The following is a 25332-nucleotide window of genomic DNA, read 5'->3' as shown; positions in this document are numbered from 1 at the left end:
TTTGTAGCTTCCCCAACTCCTATGTAACTTCCGCCCACCCCCTTTGTCCCCTACCTCTTATGTAGGTTCAACCCCCTACCCTCTGTAGCTTTCAGCAGGTTCTTTGGGACGAGAGAATAAAAGATGTTCGTCAACAGTGCAACAACTCCCTGTAACTCCACCCGTTCATGACAGATTCGAAAAAAAATTACGCTGATATTCGTGAAGCAACATACTCTGATACTGAGGTCGCTCGATGGTTAAATATAAAAGCGCATCAGGGCCCCTTTAAAAACGATCGAGCAGTATAACATATATGCATGTGCAGAAACAATGCTAAGTGGCCCGATGACAGTCCAAATTACGCGCTGGGAAGAGCTTCTACACAAAAAATATATATATTTTAAAGCTTTTCCCGCTCAGTCACATGGTGTTCTTAAAAGGTGGTCATTAATTAGCGAGCGAAGCTTGACGTTCATTGCAGTACCCCTGCACGCGTGTCATACTCCTGGTAAATATTCATGGTCCACTCTGACCTGCAGCTTCATCAGCTTTGGCCTCAAGCATCTCAGGTGGACCATAGGCGTGGAAGCAGTGCTGCTCCACGAAGAGCGCATACCCAAAGACAGGAGATTCATAATGGTCGTCAATCACCAGTCCAGCTTGGACGTGTACGGTAAGAGAGAGAGCATGTCCACTTATTTGTGTGAGGGAATTGCTATGTGAGGGAATCGCGTCCAGGCTGGACTAGTCAATCACCACACCAGCCTGGACGTGTTCGGTAAGAGAGAGAACATGCCCGCTTATTTGTGCAAGGGAATTGCTATGTGAGGGAATCGCGTCCAGGCTGGACTAGTCAATCACCACTCCAGCCTGGACGTGTTCGGTAAGAGAGAGAACATGCCCGGTTATTTGTGTACGGGAATTGCTATTGCACACTCGCAGTGTGAATGACTCACCCTTTACAGCAAGAAATCCGACAATCGACTCACTGCTGTGGTATTGTCATTGTCATGGCACGTGCTATTATGACTGCAGGGCAAAAACGAGGAGCTCGTCTCATGACCTTCCGGTTCTAAAAAAACAAAAGCTCATAACGCGCCAGTGGTGATTTACGCTTACGCCATACATGCGATAATTTCTACTTTTTCTTTTGTTGAATTTGTGTGTGATGATTGATTTATATTTAGAGTTTAAAGTCCCAAAACCACTACATGATAATGAGAGATGCCTTTGTGGAGGGCTCCGGGAATCGCGAACGTGCACCTAAATCCAAGCACACGCGGGCCTACAGCATTTTCGCCTCTCGAAAATGCAGCCTCCGCAGCCGGGATTCAATCCCGCGACCAGCGGGTCAGCAGCCGAGTACCACGGCTGAGTAATTCGTGTGATGGTTCCCACTCCCCAATGACTATAGGAAACTTATTTTAATCCTCTGTAGGTTATTACTTTTGGTGCTGAAGTGCCAACTAATTTTGCGGGTGCAAAATACATACCGTATATGGCATCATTTTAACAATAGTATACTACGCAGGCCCTCACCTCCTCCAACCCTTTTCATGTTTATTAACGTTGTTCGCGCATGAGTCCAGAAGAAAAAAATACTAATTGTGGAGATTTAGTGTCCCAAAACCAAGGCATAATTATCAAAGTAAATCAAAGTACGCTGACTGCGAGCATTTTCACCTCCATTGAAAATGCAGCTACCAGACCCGGTATTCGGTTCAGTGGCCTGCAGCCCATAAAATGAAATACATTTTTTTAAATATAGTTATCAATGCATTGCGGAGCTGCCAGCAGTTCGTTTTCTAGGGATGATACAAGCATTATTTTTTTCTCGTGCACATCATTAGAATGAATTAATCCCCGTCACTATGTGCCACTTTAAGTCGTAGACATTTAGGCAGCCACACAAATCTTCATTTGCGTCAACAGAAGCTTTCCTTTTACAGATCAGCGACATTTCAAGTCGGCGAAAGATATGTGAAGTACTTTTAATATGAATTGCTACCAAGGTGCACCAAAACACGTGCGACTTGCCAACTATGCCCGGGAAACCATGGCACTAGAAAGAGCTAAAACAAGCGCACGTGGTTTCTTCACCTAGCTCCAACAATGCAGCTTGGCTTCATTTCATAGCATAGACGTCGTTGGCAGTTATTCCAACTATACGCGTAACCTCCTTGCAGTTATTCTCGAGGACGCACTCTGCTACAGCTGAAACGGTCCGTGCTGAAATGCAGGTCTAATGCACGTTTGGCAGGAATTCCACCCGTGCTTGGCCGTGATGAAGCGCGAGCTCGTCTTCACGGGCCCACTGGCGTTGGTGTGCTACCTTGCCGGCTGCATTTTCATAGACCGTCACGATCCGCGGCAGAGCCACCGAGCGCTCAACGAACGCCTTGATGATATCAGGAATGGCAAGGTGGGCCCAGATTTGTCTCGACTTGTGATGAACGTCTTCAACAACGTAACGTGAACGAAGCGGGCTTTTCAACTGCGGCTAACGTCTCACTACTTCTTCTTCCGAAGTATATACTCTTATTTTTTTCATTCGAGGTGGGGCGAGTGGCTCCGGCATGCAGATTCACGTGCACATGGCTGCTGGCTTGCAGCAGCAATCAACAGCTTGTCACTGTTTCGTGGTCGTCAAGTCTCTCTCTCTCTTTCTATATATATATATATATATATATATATATATATATATATATATATATATATATATATATACATATATATATATATATATATATATATATATATATATATATATATATATATATATATATATGGTAGAAAATGCGGTAGAAAAAGAGGTCGACAAACGTGCGAAAACGCAAGTTTTACTAACGTTTCGGCAGGTGGGCCTGCCTTCGTCGGAGTGAATGGTTACAGATGGCACACAGGGCACATATATAAGCCGCTTCTTTGCGTATCACACGGCTAAGTCATTATCAGTAGTTTAAAAAACAAGATTATATATCACCAAAGGTACGTGGCTATGGTGCATATACAGCTGAAAACGCGTATCATTGCACAATGGTGAATTGGCACGTATTAGATACCCTACAACTTGTGTCGAATGAAACAGGTCTGCAAAATAACAAACTGCGCACGCAGTAGCTCACTTGGTCATACGTTCTGCGGGATAATCACAGCCTAAAAACATTCATAATATATATAAGGGAAAGAAGTGTATACCTAAGGGCTCGTTTTTCCGTGTTTTGACACAATGTTATGAGATCTAACCGACACTAATACCGAGGAATGTATAGGGGAAGTTATTAGAACAAATGGAATGTAAATAAGAAGAAAGAAAAGTGGGTGAAAAAAAAACCAGCCGTGAGCAGGATCCGAACCTGCGACCTTCGAATAACGCGTTCGATGCCCTACCACTGAGCTACCATGACAGCTATCCCCCCAGCTACTTTATTGGGTGTCTATGTCAATTTAAACGTGGGAGTGTCAGCGCCACTAGTAGCCATGGCGGCGAGTGTGGTACACTCTTCATGAGCCTGTTTGGCGTCATGTAGCACGTGAACTCATTACTAACTGGCAGCTGACTAATAGTCCCCCGTATAGAACCTAGAGGCACCGAGTCTGCCAGTACGAGACCCTCGTTAATGAATAAGGGAAACAAGTGTATACTTAAGGGCTCGTTTTTCGTGTTTTACACAAGATTAATGAGATCTAACAGACAATAATGCCAAGGAAGGTATAGGGGAAGTTATTAGACCAATTGGAATGTAAATAAGAAGAAAGAAAATTGGGTGAAAAGATAACGCGTTATTTGAAGGTTGCAGGTTCGGATCCTGCACACGGCAAGTTATCTTTTCACCCACTTTTCTTTCTTCTTATTTACATTACAATTGGCCTAATAACTTCCCTATACCTTCCTTGGCATTATTGTCTGTTAGATCTCATTAATATTCTGTAAAACACGAAAAACAAGGCCTTAAGTATACACTTGTTTCCAATATATATATATATATATATATGCAGGCGTGGTGGTTGAGTGGCCGTAGGGTTGCATATAGTCAAGTGGATCCTCCGTGAGCGGTCACAACGTGGTTTATTTCGACATTTTGGCCTAGAGTCTGGCCTTCATCAGAATTGAAGGTACAGTTTGTTGGTGCTCAGCTTTATACAATTTCAAATCAGAGGGGGGAAAGAGTAAGAGGGAAAAAATGAACAGAAAGAAAGAAAGAAAGAAAAAAGGAGAAAAGAAAGAAAGAAAAGAAAAAAAAGTGCCGCCATATCCACGAAGTGAATGATGATGAGTGGGCGAAGCTCCGGAGGTAAACCTGGTAAACCATGAATCCTCTGTACATTTTGCCCACTCTATTTTATTACATCGCTCCCCCTAGCGTACGTCTCCGCACTAAATCGAACGATTGCCTTCAACCAATGACACGCGCCATATGTGACATCATTCCTATTTTATAAGATCTCGCGTCTTTCATCAACTACAAGTCCCGCTTTCTAACTTATAACATCTTGCATCTTTTCATCATCAGCTACAAGTACCACCATCTAGTAAACACTACAAGAACTAAACGAGAGGTGGCTACATACAGGAGACGGTACCGCCATCTAGTGAACACTGCAAGAACTAAACTAGAGGTGGCTACATACAGGGGACGCACAGCCCACGCCCTAAGGAGCTTCGCCCCTAAAAAATTATAAGGTGGACTCCCCCAGGGTGCCTCCCTTCCACTTCTGCCTCCATCTCTCTTCCTTTTCTCCTTTTCACCTTTCTGATGTCTGAGGTCTGTGTATGCTTCCTTTCACTAACGCATTTTTTCCCCGACCAGATGGCACTTCCGCCAGAGCCAGGAGGCGCCGTATGGTATATATATATATATATATATATATATATATATATATATATATATATATATATATATATATATATATATATATATATATATATATATATATATATAGTGGGAGTAATAATTCAATGGGCCAGTTAGTCTTCCTGAAGGTATGGGATATGGCATATATATATATCATCATCATCAGCCTGACTACGTCCACTGCAGGACAAAGGCCTCTCCCATGTTCCGCCAGTTAAACCGTTCCTGTGCTTGCTGCTGCCAATTTATTCCCGCAAACATTTTAATCTCATCTGCCCAGCTAACCTTTTGTCTCCCCCTAACCCGCTTGCCTTCTCTTGGAATCCAGTTAGTTACCCTTAACGACCAGCGGTTACCCTGTCTACGCGCTATATACCCGGCCCATGCCCATTTCTTCTTCTTGTTTTCACCTATGATTTCCTTAACCCCCGTTTGTTGTCTAATCCACTCTGCTCTCTTCTTGTCTCTTAAGGTTAAACCTACCATTTTTCTTTCCATTGCTCGCTCTGTCATCCTCAATTTAAGCTGAACCCTCTTTGTAAGTCTCCAGGTTTCTGCTCCGTAGCAAAGTACCGGCAAGATACAGCTGTTATATACCTTCCTCTTGAGGGATAGTGGCGATCTATCTGTCATAATTTGAGAGTGCTTGCCAAATGTGCTCCACCTCATTCTTATTCTTCTAGTTACTTCAATCTCGTGGTTCGGCTCCACGGTTATTACCTGCCCTAAGTAGACATAGTCTTTTAAACTTGAAGTGCACTATTACCTATCTCGAAGCGCTGCTCTTTTCCGAGGTTGTTGTACATTACTTTCGTTTTCTGCAGATTCATTTTAAGACCCACCTTTCTTCTCTCCTTGTCTAACTCTGTAATCATGAGTTGCAATTCGTCCCCTGAGTTACTCAGCAATGCAATGTCATCGGCGAAGCGCAGGTTATGAGGGTACTCTCCATTAACTCTTATCCCTAACTGTTCCCATTCTAGGCTTCTGAAAACCTCCTGTAAGCACGCGGTAAATAGCATTGGGGAAATTGTGTCCCCCTGCCTTACACCCTTCTTCATTGGTATTATGTTGCTTTCTTTGTGAAGCACTATGGTAGCAGTTGATCCCCTGTAGATTTCTTCCAGGATGTTTATATATACTTCATCGACGCCCTGATTCCACAGTGTCTGCATGACGGCTGATATTTCTACCGAATAAAACGCCTTCTCGTAATCTATGAAGGCTATGTATAGTGGTTGGTTATATTCTGAGCATTTCTCTATTACCTCATTGATAGTATGAATGTGGTCGATTGTTGAGTAGCCTGTTCAAAATCCTGCTTGTTCCTTTGGTTGATTGAATTCTAATGTTTTCTTTACTCTGTTAGCAATTACCTTTGTAAATAGCTTGTATACTACAGAGAGCAAGCTAATCAGTCTGTAATTCTTCAAGTCCTTGTCATCTCCTTTCTTATGTATTAAGATGATGTCAGCGTTCTTCCAAGACTCTGGTACCCTTCCCGTCAGGAGACACCTCGTAAACAGGGTGGCTAGTTTTTCTAACACAATTTGTCCTTCATCTTTCAGCAGATCTGATGTTACCTGATCCTCACCAGCAGCTTTGCCTCTTTGCATGCTCTCCAAAGCTTTTCTGACTTCTTCTATCATTACTGGTGGGGTGTCATCTTCGTTACTGCTAGTTTTTATAGTATTAAAGTCGTGGTTGTCCCGGCTACTGTACAGATCTCTGTAAAACTCCTCCGCTATTTTAACTATCCTATCCATATTAATAGTTATTTTGCCTTCTTTGTCTCTTAGTGCATACATCCGATTTTCGCCTATCCCAAGTTTCGTCTTCACTACTTTGACGCTTCCTCCGTTTTTCAAAACGTGTTCAATCTTCTCCATGTTATACGTTCTTACATCGGATATCTTACGCCTATAATCAACTTCGAAAGCTCTGCCAGTTCTATTTTGTCTGTTGTACTTGAGACTTTCATGATTTGATGCTTCTTAAGGAGATTCTTCGTTTCCTGGGAAACCTTGCCATTGTCCTGTCTAACTACCCTGCCTCCAGCTTCCACTGCACACTCCGTAATAATACTCGTCAGATTATCATTCATTGTATCTATGCTAAGGTTGGTTTCCTCACTAAGAGCCGAGTACCTGTTCTGAAGCGAGACTCTGAATTCCTGTACTTTCCCTCTCAGTGCTAGCTCATTGATTGGCTTCTTGCGTATCAGTTTCGTTCGTTCCTTCTTCAAATCTAGGCGAATTCGAGACTGTACCTTTTTATGGTCACTGCACCGTACCTTGCCAACCACTTGCACATCCTGCACGATGCCTGGGTATGCACTCATTATAAAGTCTATTTCGTTCTTATTTTCACCAGTAGGGCTCCTCTATGTCCACTTGCGGTTTCCTCGTTTTTGGTAGAAGGTATTCAAAATCCGTAAGTTATTGCGTTCTGCGAATTCTACTAGTAGCTCTCCTCTGGCGTTTCTAGTACCGATGCCATAATCTCCTACTGCCTGGTCTCCCGCCTGCTTCTTCCCTACCTTTGCATTAAAGTCTCCCATCAGTATTGTGCACTGTGTTTTTACCTTACTCATTGCCGATTCTACGTCTTCCTAGAAGCTTTCAACTGAGGCGTCATCATGGCTGGATGTAGGCGCGAAGGCCTGTACCACCTTCATCTTGTATCTCTTATTCAGTTTAATTACGATACCAACCACCCTTTCAGTAATGCAATATAGTATTCCCATATGTTGCCAGCTATGTTTCTGTGAATTAGGGACCCCACTCCCAGTTCTCTTCTGTCAGCCAAGTCCCGAAAGCAAAGGACATGCCCATTTTGTAGCACCGTATAGGCCTCATCTGTCCTCTTAACCTAACTGAGTCCTAATATATCCCATTTAACACCCTCTAGCTCCTCGAACAGTACAGCTCGACTTCCTTCACTAGATAAGGTTCTAGCGGTAAACGTTGCCAAGTTCAGGTTCCGATGGCGGGCTGTCCTGACCCAGAGATTCTTAACACCCTCTGCTACGTTGCAGATCTGACCGCCGCCGTGGTCAGTTGCTTCGCAGCTGCTGGGGACTGAGGGCCGTGAGTTATTTGACGTATGCATGTGGGAGGTGGTGGCCAGATACTGCACCAGGGTGGCCAATCCTTCTCTGGTGAGGGAGTGCGTTCCCGGCGGTGGTTACCGGTGAGGCCGCATCCCAGGCCTCGTAATGCAGTTCCATCACCACGCGGAATTTTTTTATCCGGTTGGGAACTGCACGGCAGCGGGATTTGAACCACGGACCTTTTGCATGCGAGGCGGATGCTCTAACCACTATGCCATCGCTGCTTATGCCTAAAGAAAAGTAACATACCTGCGTAGAAAGCAGGAAAAACATTCTGCCAGAGCTGCTGTGAACTCGCCCACTGAAGAAGGCAGGCGTCGACGATGTTATTTTATACCTTGCCGATGATGTCACCGAGCTAGGCTGGTCAACGATTGAAGGAACCAGGATGTCGTCATCATAGATGATGGCACGTAGAACACCAGCTGACGAGGCAACGAACAGGCCAGGACTATCTCTAGCGAGGCTGATAGGGGCGTCCACGCCACCAAGACCAGAGTTACGCACGTGGCGAAACTCGGTCGAAGAACGGTAGTTCATGGTATTGCTTTCCCAGGCGAAGAAATTCGGACGAGTCGCTGACAGGATTGGTGAGGCAGTCATATATATATATATATATATATATATATATATATATATATATATATATATATATATATATATATATATATATATATATATATATATATATATATATATATATATATATATATATATATATATATATATATATATATATATATATATATATATATATATATATATATATATATATATATATATATATATTGCCACCAGCACATAGTGGGTCGACAGCAAGAGCGGCTCTCAATCTGGAGGAAAAATAAAAAAAGAAGATCGTGTGCTTCTTCTCTGCTCGGGAGCCAGCCACGACTGACGCATCGTCCTAGAGATTGCTACCCGGTGGTTTAATAAATCCCCCAGCACTTGTGACTCATCGTGACAAACTGGCGGAAGTGCTGGGTAGTCTCACGGATGCTGCAGACCCCCCCCCCCAGGAAGCCGTGATACGAGTCCAGTTCCAATCAATACTCCCGTGCGTCGGACCAGCCGCCGAATCAGGGGATTGCCTCCGTAAATCAACGATACTGCTCCCACCACGTCGACAAACATGACCAGCGCTTCGGTGCAAACCTCGTCAACAGGCACGGGAAGCACAACGTTCAACCGCTATACGTTGGAAAGCCCACGGGCACCGGCGACGTTCCATGGCACGGAGCACGAGGACGTTGAGGACTGGTTGGCGGACTTCGAGTGCGTAGCCACCTTGAATCAGTGGGACGACGCGGCGAAACTGGGTCGTGTCTATTTCTATCTCGAAGACGGGGCACGTACGTGGTATCAAAACCGAGAGGAGCAGCTGACGACGTGGCCCGAATTCTCTCGTAGACTTTCGCAGACCTATGCCAGTGCTGATCGCCAAGAACGAGCTGAACGAGCTATTTTAGCCCGCGTCCAGTTGCCAAACGAAACTGTGACCACGTACGTCGAAGACATGACGCGCCTCTTCCGACGGGCCGATTCAAGAATGACGGAGGACAAGAAGTTGCGTCACTTGATGCGCGGTGTCAAGGACCAGCTTTTTGCCGGCTTCGTGAGCAGCCCTCCGAAGACGGTGTCGGACTTCTTGTCCGAGGCCGTGACAATGGAAAAAATGCTGCAGCAGCGATCCAACTAATACGACAGGCAAGTCAGTGGCATGTCTATTGCCGACATTTTCACCGCCACTAGAACCAGCAACGACCGTCTACGTGAACTCATCCGTGATATAGTACGTGAAGAGTTGCAAAAGGCTGGTGTAACACCTCATCCTATGGTTAGCTCTATTGCAACTGTGATCAAGAATGAGCTGCACCAGGCCCTCCGGAACACCTTGCCTCCTGATACAGCTGCACCAGCTCCTGCTGAATACCGCCGTGAGACAACCTACGCGGAAGCCTTGAAACGCCCTGCTGCATCGCCGCCATTACTCGTCCATCCTGTTCCTGCTGTTGCATTCCAGTCAGCGCAGCACATACCGTGCTACGAAGGCACGTACACGCCACCGCCCTTGCCCTTTGTCCCTGGCGCTTCTGTCGCCCATCGCTCGGTGCCACCAGTTCAGTACATCGACGATCGGCGCACGTCTCCTCGGAAGTTCGATGTTTGGCGCACACCTGATCGCCGGCCTCTGTGCCTTCACTGTGGAGAAGCTGATCATTTATACCGCCAGTGCCCATATCGCCGTCTTGGGCTTCGCGGCTTCTCTGCGTACTCATCACCACCCCGTTACGGCCAGAGACCACGCGAAATCGAAAACTACCTCGCCCAGCAGCATGACCACCGTCTGCCGGGCGCCAGTCGCACTCGCTTTCACCGAGGCGATTTTCATCAACGCCCCAGCGGTATTCTACCACACGATCTCCCAGCCCCCGTCAGGAAAACTAGCCCAAGCGACCTCTGGGGGTGGGGTCGCTGAACAGCGAAGCGCTGAAGACCTCCTATTGACGCAGAACCGTACAGAAACCTGTCCGACATCACATACTGCTGCAAAAGATAGCCGACTTTCACTCGACATAGCAGTGACAATTGATGGCTATGCAGTTAATGCTTTAGTGGACACCGGCGCCGACTATTACATACTGAGCGGGAAACTGACAACGCAGCTGAAGAAAGTCATCACGCCGTGACATAACTTGCAGATTCGGACAGCTGGTGGCCACGTCGATACTCCACTAGGTGCCTGCACAACTAGAGTACAGATACAAGGGTATAAATTCGTAGCAAGCTGCCTCGTTCTACGCGAATGCTCCCGTGACGTCATCCTCGGAGTTGACTTTCTACAGGAAAATGGAGCTATCATTGATCTGCAAGAGCGCCGCGTCACGTTCTCAGCCTAGCGAGCTATCAACGTTCAGGATGACGGAAGGCGTGTCGACGCACTCCGTATTTTTGAACAGAGCGTGACGCTTTCTCCACGAGCAAGTGTTCTCGTCGACGTAACATGCTGTGGTTTGGGCGATGGCGATGTGGTGGCCGAGACAAATTTAGAACACCTCCTGCAGCAAGGCATTTGTGTAGCTAGAAGTGTAATACACCTTCGTGATGACCGATCTGAATTGCTCGTAACCAACTTTAGCAACGAGCATCGACATCTGTTCCGTAGAACTTCGATAGCCTTTGCCCATGAAGTAGCAAACGTCACCAACTGTCTCGCGTCAGAACTAGTGGATACCACCGACACGTCAATGAGTAATATTGACATCAATCCTGATCTGTCCACCGATAACCAGACTGCGCTACGAGCGCTCTTGTTCGAGTACAGGTCTTGCTTTGCAAGTTGCTCAAAAATCCGCCAGACGTCCATCACTCAACACAGGATCATCACGTACGAGGACGCACGCCTGATACACCAGAACCCCTACCGCGTGTCGGCTAAAGAACGTGAAGCGATACGTACGCAAGTCAGCGAGATGCTTGGCGATGGCGTTATTGAACCATCTAACAGCCCGTGGTCATCTCCAGTCGTACTTGTCAAAAAGAAGGACAGGTCGCTACGCTTCTGCGTCGACTACCGAAAGCTTAACAACGTGACCAAAAAGGATGTGTATCCGCTGCCACGTATCGACGATTCGCTGGACAGATTTCGTCGTGCCCATTATTTCACTTCTCTCGATCTCAAAAGCGGGTATTGGCAAATCAAGGTAGATCAGCGAGAACGTGAGGAAACAGCCATCGTGACTCCAGACCAGCCATCGTTACTCCAGGCCTATACCAATTTCGAGTGCTCCCTTTTGGCTTGTGTTCAGCGCCGGTACCTTTCCAGCGAATGATGGACACTGTCCTCACAGGGCTTAAGTGGCAGACTTATCTTGTCTACCTTGATGATGTGGTGGTCTTCTCTACCACGTTCTAGCAGCACCTTCACCGCCTGCGCAGCGTGCTGGAGGCTATCCAATCGGCGGACCTCACACTAAAGCCACAGAAGTGCCACTTCGGCTATAAAGAACTAAAATTTCTTGGACATGTAGTTAGCGCTGAAGGAATCCGGCCCGATCCGGACAAGCTTGCCGCTGTTGCCGAATTACCAGCTCGTGTCGATAAGAAAGCCGTCCGGCGCTTCCTTAGTTTCTGCGCCTACTATCGCCGGTTCATTCATGGCTTTTCACAGATAGCAGAACCTCTGACTCGTCTCACAAGAGACGACACGCCGTTTGCCTGAGAAAACGAGCAACAAGCAGCTTTTGATGAGCTGCGACAGCGCATGCAATCAGCGCCCGTTCTCGCTCATTTCGATGATGATGCTGACACGAAGGTCCATACCGACGCTAGTAACATTGGGCTCGGTGCAGTGCTCGTTCAGCGTCAAGAGGGCACCGAAAGAGTCATAGCCTACGCCAGCCGCTCTCTATCCCGTGCCGAGGCGAATTATTCCACTACGGAGAAAGGGTGCCTCGCAGTCGTGTGGGCAATCACCAAGTTTCGCCCGTACCTTTATGGTCGTCCCTTCAAGATAGTGACGGACCATCATGCGCTCTGTTGGTTGGCAAGCCTGCATGACCATTCAGGACGGCTAGCATGGTGGAGCTTGCGGCTGCAGGAATTTGATGTCACCATCGTCCATAACTCGGGCCGTAAGCATGAAGACGCTGACACACTGTCACGCGCACCCCTTCATGTCGTCAGTCAGGAAGCAGAGGAAGACGAAGGCTTCCTGGGCGCCGTTAGCGCATCAGACTTGAGCAAACGGCAGCGAGATGACGCAGAGATTCGTCCAATCATTGATCATTTAGAGGGCCAGGGCGCTATCATACCACGTCATTTATCCCGCTCGTTGACGTCGTTCTGCCTGCGAGACGGTGTGCTGTACAAGAAGAACGCTCGTTCGAACAACCGTGCTTACCTCCTGGTGGTTCCTGGAGACATGCGAGACGACGTCCTCTTCGCTTGCCATGACGAACCCACATCCGGTCATCTGGACTACTCAAGGACACTTGCCAGAGTGAGCGAGCGGTACTATTGGCCAGGACTTTTAGCAAGCATCAAAAAGTACGTCAAGAGCTGTCGGGAATGTCAGCGCCGAAAGTAACCATCTGTTAAGCCAGCTGGTTTGCTTCAGCCCATCGAAGCACACTGCACGCCGTTCGACCAAGTCGGCATGGACATTCTCGGGCCATTTCCCCTGTCTGCGGACAGCAACAAATGGGTGATCGTCGTGACCGACTATTTGACATGCTACGCTGAGACGCAGGCGATCCCACGAGCCACGGCTTCTGAGGTAGCGCAATTTTTCATGCGCCACATCGTGTTACGACACGGTGCTCCTTCCAGTGTAATAACGGACAGAGGCGCGGCATTCACGGCGCAGCTTACGGACGAAGTTTTCAAACTGAGCAACACCAGACACCGAAGGACAACTGCGTACCACCCGCAAACCAACGGACTTACCGAGCGACTGAATAAGACCCTCGCAGACATGATCTCAATGTACATCGACGTACAGCACAAAACATGGGACCGGATCTTACCTTACGTGACCTTCGCGTTTGATACCGCCGTGCAAGAGACCACGCGATTCACGCCATTTCGGCTTCTCTACGAACGCGAAGTGCAGACCATGCTAGACTCTATGCTACCGTGTCAAGACGAAGACGAGTTGTCAACTGACGCCGAAGAATTCGCAGAGTGTGCTGAAGAAGCCCGGCAACTCGCGTGACTGCACATCGGCCAGCAACAGCAGGCAGACGCACGACGCTATAACACCCGCCACAGAGAAGTGTTTTACAACCCCGGAGATCAAGTTTGGGTATGGACGCCCGTCCGCAGCCGTGGCCTTAGTGAAAAGTTACTGAGCCGGTATTTTGGCCTATATAAAGTGTTACGCCGCGTCAGTGACGTGAACTACGAAGTGGTTCCGGACTCAACACCCCATGCACGGAGCAGGACACGACTGAGGCCGGACGTCGTTCATGTGTTGCGCATGAAACCATTTATTGCGCGTTGCTCGTAACTTTCCTTTACCGTACAGCATTCTTTGTGTTTTTTGTTTACTTGTGTGAACTTGCTTTCTCTTTTATTGACGTTTCTTATATTGGCACGCTCTTCAATTTCTACTTTCACTTTATCCGAATTCCCTATTTCTTTTTCACGTGCCTATGTAGTAGCATCGCGGTGCTGCAATGTACTTTTCTTTCCTCTTATTGGGACTTGTTTTTTTTTTATTTTCGGTAGGGGGGATAATGCCCTCAGCACGTAGTGGGTCGACAGCAAGAGCGGCTCTCAATCTGGAGGAAAAAGAAGATCGCGTGCTTCTTCTCTGCTCGAGTACCAGCCACGACTGACGCATCGTCCTAGAGATTGCTACCCGGTGGTTTAATAAATCCCCCAGTACTTGTGACTCATCGTGACAATATATACTGCCGGTTCTCTCTATGTGCCGCAAAGCTACCACCTCCTCTCATGCTCCTCTCCACTCGAGTCACGCGTGCACAACGAACAAATAACGTAATGTTTATACACGTTCTTACAAAACAAGTGCTGCAAGGCAATAATAAACCCCTCCCATTTCATTATACAACAACACATTTTATTTTTTACATTGCATATTGCCAACTACGAGGAATTTTCGGTACGAGTCGACGGCCTCACACCAGTAACAGTGGAGCTCGCTCACCGAAGCCGTCGCGTGAATGAGGTTTGCCTGCGCAGGCTACTGTTCGCGCGAAGGCAATCTACGACGCGTCGCTCGTCGCTGTCTTGAGAATTTTCGTGGTTATGTGGTTTAGCCTTAACTCCACTCGCACTGAACGCATTCTTAAAATTTTGGCGGCGTTTGATTCGTGAGGTAACAAGCTCTTCCAGTGAATTCATTCGATGCATGGTAACATGAAAAAGTGTTTCAGGGCCCTTTTAAAGGCCAGACCACACGTACCCGTTGCAGCGCGTCGGTGGGGGGCTTTTTGACGCGGCGGCATGCCCTCTCTATACGGAGAGAGTGGCCGCGCAGCTTCGCGTAGCCACGTGCCATTTCTCTTTTCGAAAGAGAGAACGATACTGCGTCAGCGCGAGGAATTTTCACGTGGCGTTGTCTTAGCGTTGCCTAGGGTTCCTCGATGCGCGCGCCCCCTTCCGCCGCCTTGCCTGGTGGAGTGGCGCCACCTGGTGGGAGGCTTGACTGACGTCACGGGCCCCTCCACTACGGCGTCTCTCATAATCATATTGTTGTTTTTGGACGTTAGACCCTACATAGCAATCAATCAATCAATCAATCAATCAATCTATCTATCTATCTATCTATCTATCTATCAAATCAGAATTCCTGATATTATTTTGTGGTTTCCAGCGTAACTTTCGTTTCTCACTATAATAAGTGATTGTGTATGAAAGACATATCCAGCTGAAGTCTCCTGCATCCCAAAGCGGAATTCTGTCTAACGAGCTACACTATTTGCAGAGGCAGACATAACTTGTACGGTAAATCGCAATGCTGTTGGTAAACTTAAAACGTCCGAATTTCATTTGTAATACTTCGACACAAATGTTTCATTGCGTAGTCTATGCCAAGTTGTGATGAAGTTGAACCTATTTATCATGAATATATTTTTAGCATTGATTCCGTCGAGTACTTGCATGGTGAAAATAACTAATGTCTCGCTGTCCTGCACCTTCATTTTCAAATGATTCATACTTTCTGCAGCTTAGTTAACTTTTAACACCAATAAATACCTTCACTTTGCACCTTTAGTAATATACTTCTTGAAATTGAGAAGAAATCATCACCGTATTGCTGAAGGGCGGCTACATGGCGAACTCGGAAAGAAGCGACCGTCGGCATGCGTTGGCGGCGAAGCAGGTGATTCCGTGCCGTACGTCACTTCGCCGCAACTGCAGTGACGCCAGTGTTCGTTTTCAGGGCTGATTGGCCTGGTGTGTGACCGATAGTGGCGCTGCGAAACGCACTTGTATGATGTCAGTTCGAGGATTCGCGCACTTTCGAGGCGCGGCGCCGTATAGAAACCACCGTCGTAGTAAAACTTGGCAAATACGCAGTTAAACTGCTAATCTTGTGATTGGTGGCTACCAGCGCTGTTCTAATAACCACGGCTGTCCGCTTTTAACACTCGTTTTAAAAGGACAGCGCCTTGTTTCTTAAAACTGCGGCCGCTAGTCTCCGCGGCGAGGGGTGCAGTACTCCTCTGTGCCTCTATATTATCACCCACCCGGGAAAAAGACGTTAGCCTTCGCATTTATCCTAAGGACCCGAAGCTGAGGAAGAAGCGAATAGTCAAACTCAGAGAAGGAAAGCCCTCCACGTCTTCATCGACCATGTGCGTCAAGCACTTCGCTGACAATGACTTTTGCTACACCCGCCCTATACGCTCCACATTTCGGTAAGCGTGCAACCATGCAACAGGCGTAGGTGACTTACACCAGGTGAGGTGCCGTCCCGAAACCTATTACGGTGGCCCCTAGGCTGGGAGCCGACGACGTGGCCTCCGAGTCGCCTCGTAAGCGCGCCTCGTGATCGCAGCTGAGTGGCACAGGATATCTGAAACTACGGCTTTATTTGGTCGATGTACGTACATATATACGTAGTTTACTGATCAAGACGTAGTTTCTGAACAAGCGCGTGTCTAGCGCACTGCTCAGCATAAATTCATAAGCATAAACTGCTGTCGTTATATAGTGCATATTCACTAGAGGTTGTCACATAATCTTTGTGGCCGTGTGCGTGGTATATACAATCAGCAATAACTGTTATGTTAACATACCCGAGCGACGGCGTTGTGTGGTATTAATATGAACTACTTCCTGATGTCGCTCTCGTTGAAAAAAACACATTACTTAGACAAACTGCTGTCATTTGCATCGACCAGATTTGCATTAAAGTGGAACATGCCCCCTTCCCGAGTCACACTAGCACCTACCCATCAAGACTTTTTTTTACTGCGATACAACACGGGCTTGCGCCCTGCCGACGCCCATAAGTGCAATCCAAACACGATTATCTCAAATTTGGTAATTTTATGCTGTTTTGCTTTTCTCCGTGAACGGTCGATTAACTGCCGAAACAACAATTTGAACAGCTGCTCTGCAGTAATTCACTCATTGTTGTTTGCGAATGCCAGAGTGACAGAAATTAGCGGTTCACACACATATGCTCGCGTTCATTGTCACTATACCCTTGCACACCAGAAAAAATATTGAAGGAAAAGGGCAGGCATGCCATTTTCCTTAGAATATTCGATCGCCACGGGGATGCTGTGTGGCGGGTTCGCAAGTCCACGTGTTTTCAGAAACAGCCGTGTGTGATAAATGACGTGCTTGAAGGTTTAAAGTGCGTGCCATTGCAAGAGTTTGAAGTAGACAACGATGAAGGTGGCATGAGCGCTGGGCTGAAAAACTAAAAAGAAAGAAAAGGAGGGTGGAGCGTGGCGGCGTAGGTACGAGAAAAGGAATGAGGAAGACAGGGTTCGCTACTCGGCCGTTGGGTTCCGGACTTGAGCCTGGTAACAGCTAAGCCCGGTCTACCTGCTACGCACTACCTGCTATGGCCGTGAGTCGCTGACGTGCTGCGGCTTCAAGGCATCTTGTGACCGAGGACACGCGGAGCTGTCGGGCTACGGACACGAGTTCCAGCTGAGGTGTCCGGCCAGGACGTGGCTACGATGGTGGTACCTGCCCTTCAAGTCGCCACCTGGTCTACCGTACAAACAACGTGATTCAGTGCAAGAAGTACCAACAAACTTTGGTGAGACCGGTATTGTGTCCATGCTAGGATGAGGGACTTTTAGGTTAGGACTTCGGTAGCGCAAAGAGACAGTGAGGGATCCTTTACATAGTCTGTCCATGTTAAGTGTGTTCGTTTTTTCATGTTTGTATAAAGTGTGGTGTACAAATGGCCTCGTTTTTTCGTGGGTGTCTGGGGTGATGTCTCGGAAAACCAGTCGCTAAGAACTTTCACGTTGCAATAACATACATAGCAAGGCAACACCGTGATGGTGATGCGATCTCCATTGACAGCATGCATCGGCTGCGGCCATTCAACAACGTGGTCTGCGTCGTACACCAGCGCGCCGTCGATGAGACACCGCGCGTTTTCGCTAGCTGTATCTACATGCTTGTAGATGCTGGAGAGAGGCACGCTTATTGAAATTTTGAAACACCCGAACTGATTAGTGTCGCACGGTGGGAACTGCAGGTGACGAGCGAGAACACTCACAAGAAGTTTGAATTTCTTACCAGCAATGTGGTCGGAGGCTCCAGCGTGCTCATCGGTCATCTGGAAGGATTCTTGGCCTTGTCGATCGGGCTGCAACTGACACAAATTCATAATTGCACTCGAAAACATTCGTTGTGGGCCTTCGTTGACCCTCGCGAGGTTGTTCGTTCGGCAAAGTTCTCGCCCGAAGCAGACGATCCGCGCACAGGAGCAGCGGCTGCTGCGGCGCGGTTGAGAGCGCAATCCACAAACTGACGTCACACGCGAGAGGGTTCCACTCCAAGATCTCGATGCCAATAGAGAGAGAGGGTGCACAACTTCTCTCAACCACGCATCCTCTTTCTTCATAAGGAGAGGGCACGGCGCCACGTCGAAAAGCTATGCACCGACGCGCTGCAACGGATACATAGGCACTGCGCCGTGCTCTCGACCGGGCTGCAGAAATTAGGTGCCTTTTCTCATCTTCTAACTACTACCACCACCACCAACGGATACGTGGGTCATATCATTTAGAAATGGGACGTAAGCGACTATGCGCCTGCTCTCGCTGCTGGCTTTCATAAAGACTGCAGGAGGGGAGTGCGTCTGCAATGCTCGGTGGCGGTAATAGACAGTTAATAGACAGTTAATAGACAGTTATAGTATACCGGGCTTACCGGGATACCGGGCGTACCGTGATACCGGAATGAAAGTGCGCATGCGCAGATACGTACGTCACCCATACCGCTTCCCGTACGCGCGGTATTTTTCAGATTTCACGTTACCGTGGTAGCGTAGGTGTACGTAGTGTACGTAGACATGGCGGCACTCTCGGACGCCCGCTTCGAAGTGATTTTGGCGTAGTTCTTGAAAGATTCACCTTGTTTACAGCAAACGACTGTTCAAAATGGCTTCGCTTGCCTTCAGTTAGCTTCGATGACCGAGTATTACGGATAAGTTGGCGTAGTTTTTGAGATAGCTTTCCATTTCGAACGCGTCTAGGCCTAATTACAAGATTTATTTATATATTTATTTATGAATACTGCAATCTCTACTAGAGATTTTTGCAGAGTGGGTTACATAAATTACATGAATGCTCAATATGCAGACGAACAAATTTTCAAATCAGGAAGCTAAAAACACACAGAAACAAAAGTACGCACAAAGCAACTCAATATATACAAAAATTCGAACGTTTATGGGGACAGAGCTTAATTGGCATGCTATTTTAAACACTGTGTAGACAAAAATCGATATAGACAAATCGGCAACATAAATGTTTTCGCGTTTGGTGCGTAGTTCATATTTATTTACTTTTATTATTACTAAAATAAACTTCTAACAATTCTTCGCGTGGTGGCAAAGGCAAACTTCTCGTTTTAATTTTATTTTCGCTGTTCTTTAACTGATTAACCATATAATATGTGGCGCCACCATCCCAGCTTGGGCACGTAAACCACGTAAACGCCATCCCGCTAAACTATAAGACGCTGCCCACAACGAACATTTGCTGCACGGTAATGCACTTCCCTTAACCTACGCTATCACGCTAACGCTAAACTATAAGACATTAGACAGTTACAGTTTACCGTTAACGTGATAGCGGAGGTTAAAAGAATGGCGTTACCGTGCAGAAAACGTTCGTTGTGAACAGCGTCTTATAGTTTAGCGGGATAGCGTTTGTAGTGTGTACCCAGCAAGCGTGCTTCTAACATTTACCTAAATAGTGTTTATAAAAGGCTCTGTAAGGCCACTCTTTATGCTTTCGCTGTGGCTGTGCTGCGCGTTCCGCGCAGGCCTGGCGATTTTTCATGCGTTCTTTACTCTTGAGCCGTGTGCGGCACATTTCGATCTGGTTGTCGTTATTCTCGTGACATTCCGATTTGTTGCTATCGCATTCATTACTTCACGCTTCCGGTGCAACTATGACTTTTTTGAAAGTCCCATTCTTGAACTTGAAAAGGGTGGACTGTTGGGCGAGTTAATGTTTAGGCATAACAACCATCGTGAGAGTGCAACGAAACAAGACACACGAACAGACGAGAAGAGGCGCACAGTGCACGCATTCTCGTATGTTCCTTATCGTGTGCCTTGTTTAGTTGGGCTGTTACGATGGTTTCTACGCCATTTTAAATGCGAAGCATTTCTTAGAGAACTTCCGCGACCTTGAGCGTATCTATCTATCTATCTATCTATCTATCTATCTATCTATCTATCTATCTATCTATCTATCTATCTATCTATCTATCTATCTATCTATCTATCTATCTATCTATCTATCTAGCCACCTACGACTTTTAGCTCTCCTGGCCGTTTCAATATTGGTATCAATACCAAGCTTGGTATGGCATAACATGACTGTACGAAGAACATATTTGATTAGTCACAACATGAAAATCATGACAAGTATGTCAAGAATATGATGATTTACATTTCATGGTCCTGCAGCTTTTGCGGTGGTTTCGTTCACATGGCATGTTGCAAAACTGGTTTGCTATGACATGATTGCATGGCGACCACAAGTGACAGACCCTAACATGAAAAGCATGACATGCGTGTCATGCAATAACATGACTACATGTCACGCTCATGATGCACTAGCGGCCGTTTCGCTAGCGTCACATATACCAAATTTGGTATTACGGTACGTGAATGGATGACGAAGGTATGTGACTGGTGCAAACATGATAATCATGAGGTGTGTTTTGTGTACAAACACTATTGCATGCCACACTTATGATGCGCCGGTGGCCGTTTCGCTTGCTTCACATATGCCAAATTTGTTATTACCTGATGCCAATGGATGACGAAGGTATGTGCCTGGTGCAAACATAATAATCAGAAGATGCGTGTCATGTGAGAACATGACTACATGCCACAGTCAAGGTGCCAATACATTTCGACGTGATGCGTTGCGCGTGCTCGCCGGCGTTCATTTCGTCGCATCATGCCAGCGTTGCCATGCCAGGCGCCGGTCCTGCCATATACTTGAAGGTGCGTGCGGCGCTGCGTTGCTTTGACGCATGCGCGTTTCAGCGCGTCTGGCGTCCCTCCATCACGAAAAAGGGAGACGCAGTGTTGTCTGGGTAACGGATTGGCGCGAAATGCAGCATGTCGCATTTCGCGCTGGTTGCCGTCGGGCCGCGCCGACGGACGCCATAGTCGCGCCTGGCGTCAGACTATAGAGTGCTCGCGTTTTGCTACCGTAACGTCCCTGCGCCCAGCGTGTGCGTGAATCATTGCTACGTTGGAGTATATTGGGCCCTTCATGAAGTGCTGGTGGCCGTTTTGCTAGCTCGACATATGCCGAATTCGCTGTTACGTGACGTCAATGACTGATGAAATATATGACTGGTGCAAACATGATAATGCTGACACGCGTGTCATGTAAAACATGACTGCATACCACGCTCATAGCGTGCTCGCGGCTGTTTCGCTAGCTCCAAATATACTAAGTTTACTGTCACGTGACGTGCATAGATGACAAAGGTAAACGACACATCCAAACATGAGAATGATGACACGGAAGTTATGTACGGCATCATTTACCTCCACCTCGTAACGTCTTGCTGATTTTAAAGTGACATATCAACATTTCTCATTCGTGCTTCGCATATCATTGATTCCCACTGTACGTGGGATCTGCCAATTTTTGTTGAAGTTGAGCATCTTCCGTAAAGCCCATGAGGCGCTAGCATGCTTTCAGCGCATTCATAAAAAATTTCAAACGCGCAAAAAAAATAATTGTAGAGGTGCACCAATATCTGTCGCACAAACAAATGAACGGGGGGAGTCTTGACTCGCTAGATTTGGCAATTATAAAATAATTAGTAATGTTTACTAGTAATATTATCAATACTAACTTTTGAGACAAGTTCACCATCTTGTGTGAGGTGGTGGCTAAGAACTCACCGTCAGGCCCATTGCAGTTCCTCTTATTATTTCTGCCTGAGCAGTTTAGACGGCAGTGGTGTTCTGTCACTTTGGCGAGATCGTAGTTGTAGGAATTCAGAGGTGACCTGACGCTGAATTAATAGTAATGCATGCACGTATGTACATAATACGGTAACCACAGTCTGCAGAAACGACGAAGCAAAAGTATACTAGTGGCTCGCATTGCACGCCGAGTAGTCGATAAATTATGAGGTGCCTAAGACAGGCTTGTACCGCAAGTGCCCATTGCATCTTCAACGGGCTAACCTGCTCACGCGCACACATACAGGCGAGCTTCATGGTATTTCCAGAAGGGACTCGGAATCCGGAACCCAAGATGCTGCCGTTCAAGAAAGGTGCTTTCCACATGGCCGTGGACTGCCAGGTAAGAAAGCGCTCGAGTACTCGTATTGGTGCTTTGTATTGTCAATATTTCAGGGGTAACCGCAAAGCAAACTTCCATAACGCAATTAGACACCTGCAGAATGTGCGTGGAGGAAAAATGCGGGGAGGGAATGTGCGAAGAGAAATTGCTCAATCGTTGGAACTATAGCCACAGGTGCACAAGTGCAAATAGTGCGCAAAATTTGTTAACCCTAGCAGAGCCCAAGCTTCAGCAACAATAATACACGTAGATTGAGGCTGAGGTTGCCGAGCTTGGGGTGCTGGGTCTGGGTATTTGCCTTGCGCACGATAGGGCAAGGTTGTGACTTGGCTGCACCGGAGCGAGCTCACACTGGGTCGACACCTGACCCAGATACGGGCCAGACCGACTGCAGGAACCCACAATTTCTTCATTAAACACGATCTTCTGTATTCTTCACGTGTGCCTATGAACATACTTGTACAGTTGCACGAGATATGAAAGTTGTCGTGTGACCGTTGACTTGCCTGATGTTTCAGGGGCCTAGTGGTGTATTGAGCAGTGCAAATCAAGATTGTACATTCTTTTCCTCCCTCGTTGCCTGTTGAATGCTACAACAATCACCCCTAAGGCAAAATTTACACCTTTAATTTCTCTCAGTTTTGAGCTCCTCCTTTGTCGCGATCTAAGTGTATTCTTCGTGGGCTTTTATCTCCGCTGCTGATTACAGAATTACTTAGAAAGATGTATTACAGCCAGTGCTAGGCACTGTTTCATTTAAACAGCTTCTTTAGGCGGGACTGATTGCTGCTTAAGAAACAGCAAAAAGCGTGCGTGAAGCTTGCGTCATACCACCTTCTTCTCGAAAATGTATTGTGGGACATAGAACTGTTGTAGTTCATGGTTGTGGCTCACGTAATAACCTTCAAATGGGGATTGACTGTTCACATAAAATATTCCTGAATAACAGCCTTGACCGATCAGAGTGCAGTCTGTGGCCTCTTATTACACTTTGTGGTGACAGCAAAGTTACCTACACACACAAGACAGACTTTTGTCTGGCTGATGCACCACTGGCCTGCTTTCTAAACTCATCACCTGATACTGCATACTCTACCACATCAAACAACACACGACTCCAGTCAATCAGATTTTGGAAACTGTCAGTTGACTGAAGATGTCGTAAATGTGACATTGCATGTCCAAAGCCTTTAACTTCATGATATTCTAACTGTCCCCTTGCCCCATTTCATTGCCAGTATACATCCTCCTTCTCCTGAGGCATTTGCATTTCCATACAAATGCCTCGACAGGAATAACCTATGGGCACATACCACCATCATTGACTCACTGGTGAAGACATGCTCGCGTCTTTAGATTGTGCCAGTCTAAACAGATGGTCAGTTTAAACAGGCACGTTCTAGATAAGAAGGTCAACCGAATTTCATTACAATTGTTTCAGGCACTCGCTGAGTGAAATTCTTTGGGAGCGATGATTAGGAGTGCTAAAAATATTGACCACAGAATTTGATTGGAATGCAATACAACAAGAAAGTCTATGTTCTGCCTAAAAACACACGTAAAAACAGTAGCCTAAAAAATTTAGTAGGTGTACTCCACATGTGACATGGAAGCAGCATTACATCAGTCACACTGAAAAAATAAAAAGTACAGTGCATCATCGATGCATGTGCTTGTACGAAACAAATTGCGCACTCAGTTTTTTCAACACCAGTAGACGTATCGATGATGCACTGTTCCTTGAATGCACACTGAGTTAAAGAAGTCCTGCAAGAATATTTTATAAGCTGAGTTTCACGTGTCAACATCTTCCTTGCATAATCCTGAGGTACATGCAAAAGGAGTTAGCAAGGTTGGCACTAGCAAACAAGGGCTGACAAACATACAAATTAAAAACGAAATCATATCACATTTACTGGCATACCTTGTAATATTTCATTCGCATAGTATGGTGGTTTTCTCCTTTCAGTGAAAATGCAGCCAACATAATGTGGTACCAAAGCCTACCTAGCCACCACCTTTTTTTATTGATGGAATCATTATGAGTTACGGTAACCACATGGGCCGTAACAGTGAAATCAAAGCACTACAGTGACTTCAGCAGATATTTTGACTAGCATGAGAGTACCCATAACAAAGTAAATAGTTTTGTCCTAGTGTAGAAATGCAATGTAAGATTTCACCTTGTGTAGGATGTTGGTCAGCACTGCTCGTCTTGGTTGCACACGAAATCAAACCGTTTTGCATGAAACTGCATATTTTCATGCTATTCAGGAAGCGTAATACACGCTTCTATTTTTATAATCATGATAACATCCTCACCGCAAGCATGCGCAATAGATTCTTTATTTTCAGCCAATGAATACTCGTAGTTGAATATGTCACGTGTGATGCCAGAAATATTTAGATCGAAAAGCTTTGATTTTGCCACTTCTACTGAAAAACATGTAAGAAAAGCAGCATGCATCATTTGAAACACAGGGTCCCTTTGGAGGGTAAGGCATAATGCATAATTCTGAAGGAACACAAGCTTGTTAATGTTTGTGAAATAATAAACTGCTTTGTGTAACCTGAGACAACAAAGCAATGCAAATGAGTTCTGTGGAAACCTGCAGGAGGGCAGAAGGGTTCAAAAAGAGAAATTAGACAACCACCCATTCTTGACACGAGGCCTCAAAAAAATCTGTACTGATTTCTCACAAAGCAAAGCTTCTTAATTGCCGAAAAATTTTCCTTGGTCCGGGGATCGAACAAGACACCAACGCCTTTCCGGGGCGGCTGCTCTACCAATGCGACAGCAAAGTGACAGGTAGCAGAAAACAAATGCGTACAGGGGTAGCGCAAGGATTTCTTAACAATGGGG

At 46.5% G+C, this 25332-nt stretch overlaps 1 protein-coding gene across 1 annotated transcript in view; it reads left to right on the top strand.

Moving 5' to 3' along the window:
• Window positions 1-25332, top strand: part of LOC119162061 (1-acyl-sn-glycerol-3-phosphate acyltransferase beta) — a 115003-nt gene that overhangs the window by 5762 nt on the left and 83909 nt on the right. The window contains exons 2-4 of the mRNA XM_075879647.1: window positions 522-655; window positions 2223-2404; window positions 22374-22469. Coding sequence (XP_075735762.1) covers window positions 522-655; window positions 2223-2404; window positions 22374-22469 — 412 coding nt within the window. The remainder of the gene's footprint in view (window positions 1-521; window positions 656-2222; window positions 2405-22373; window positions 22470-25332) is intronic.

This window comes from Rhipicephalus microplus, chromosome X (genome assembly GCF_043290135.1).
Source record: "Rhipicephalus microplus isolate Deutch F79 chromosome X, USDA_Rmic, whole genome shotgun sequence".
Taxonomy (NCBI): domain Eukaryota; kingdom Metazoa; phylum Arthropoda; class Arachnida; order Ixodida; family Ixodidae; genus Rhipicephalus; species Rhipicephalus microplus.
The sequence above is the reverse complement of the archived record's forward strand: the minus strand, read 5'-3'. Positions and strand labels throughout refer to the sequence as shown.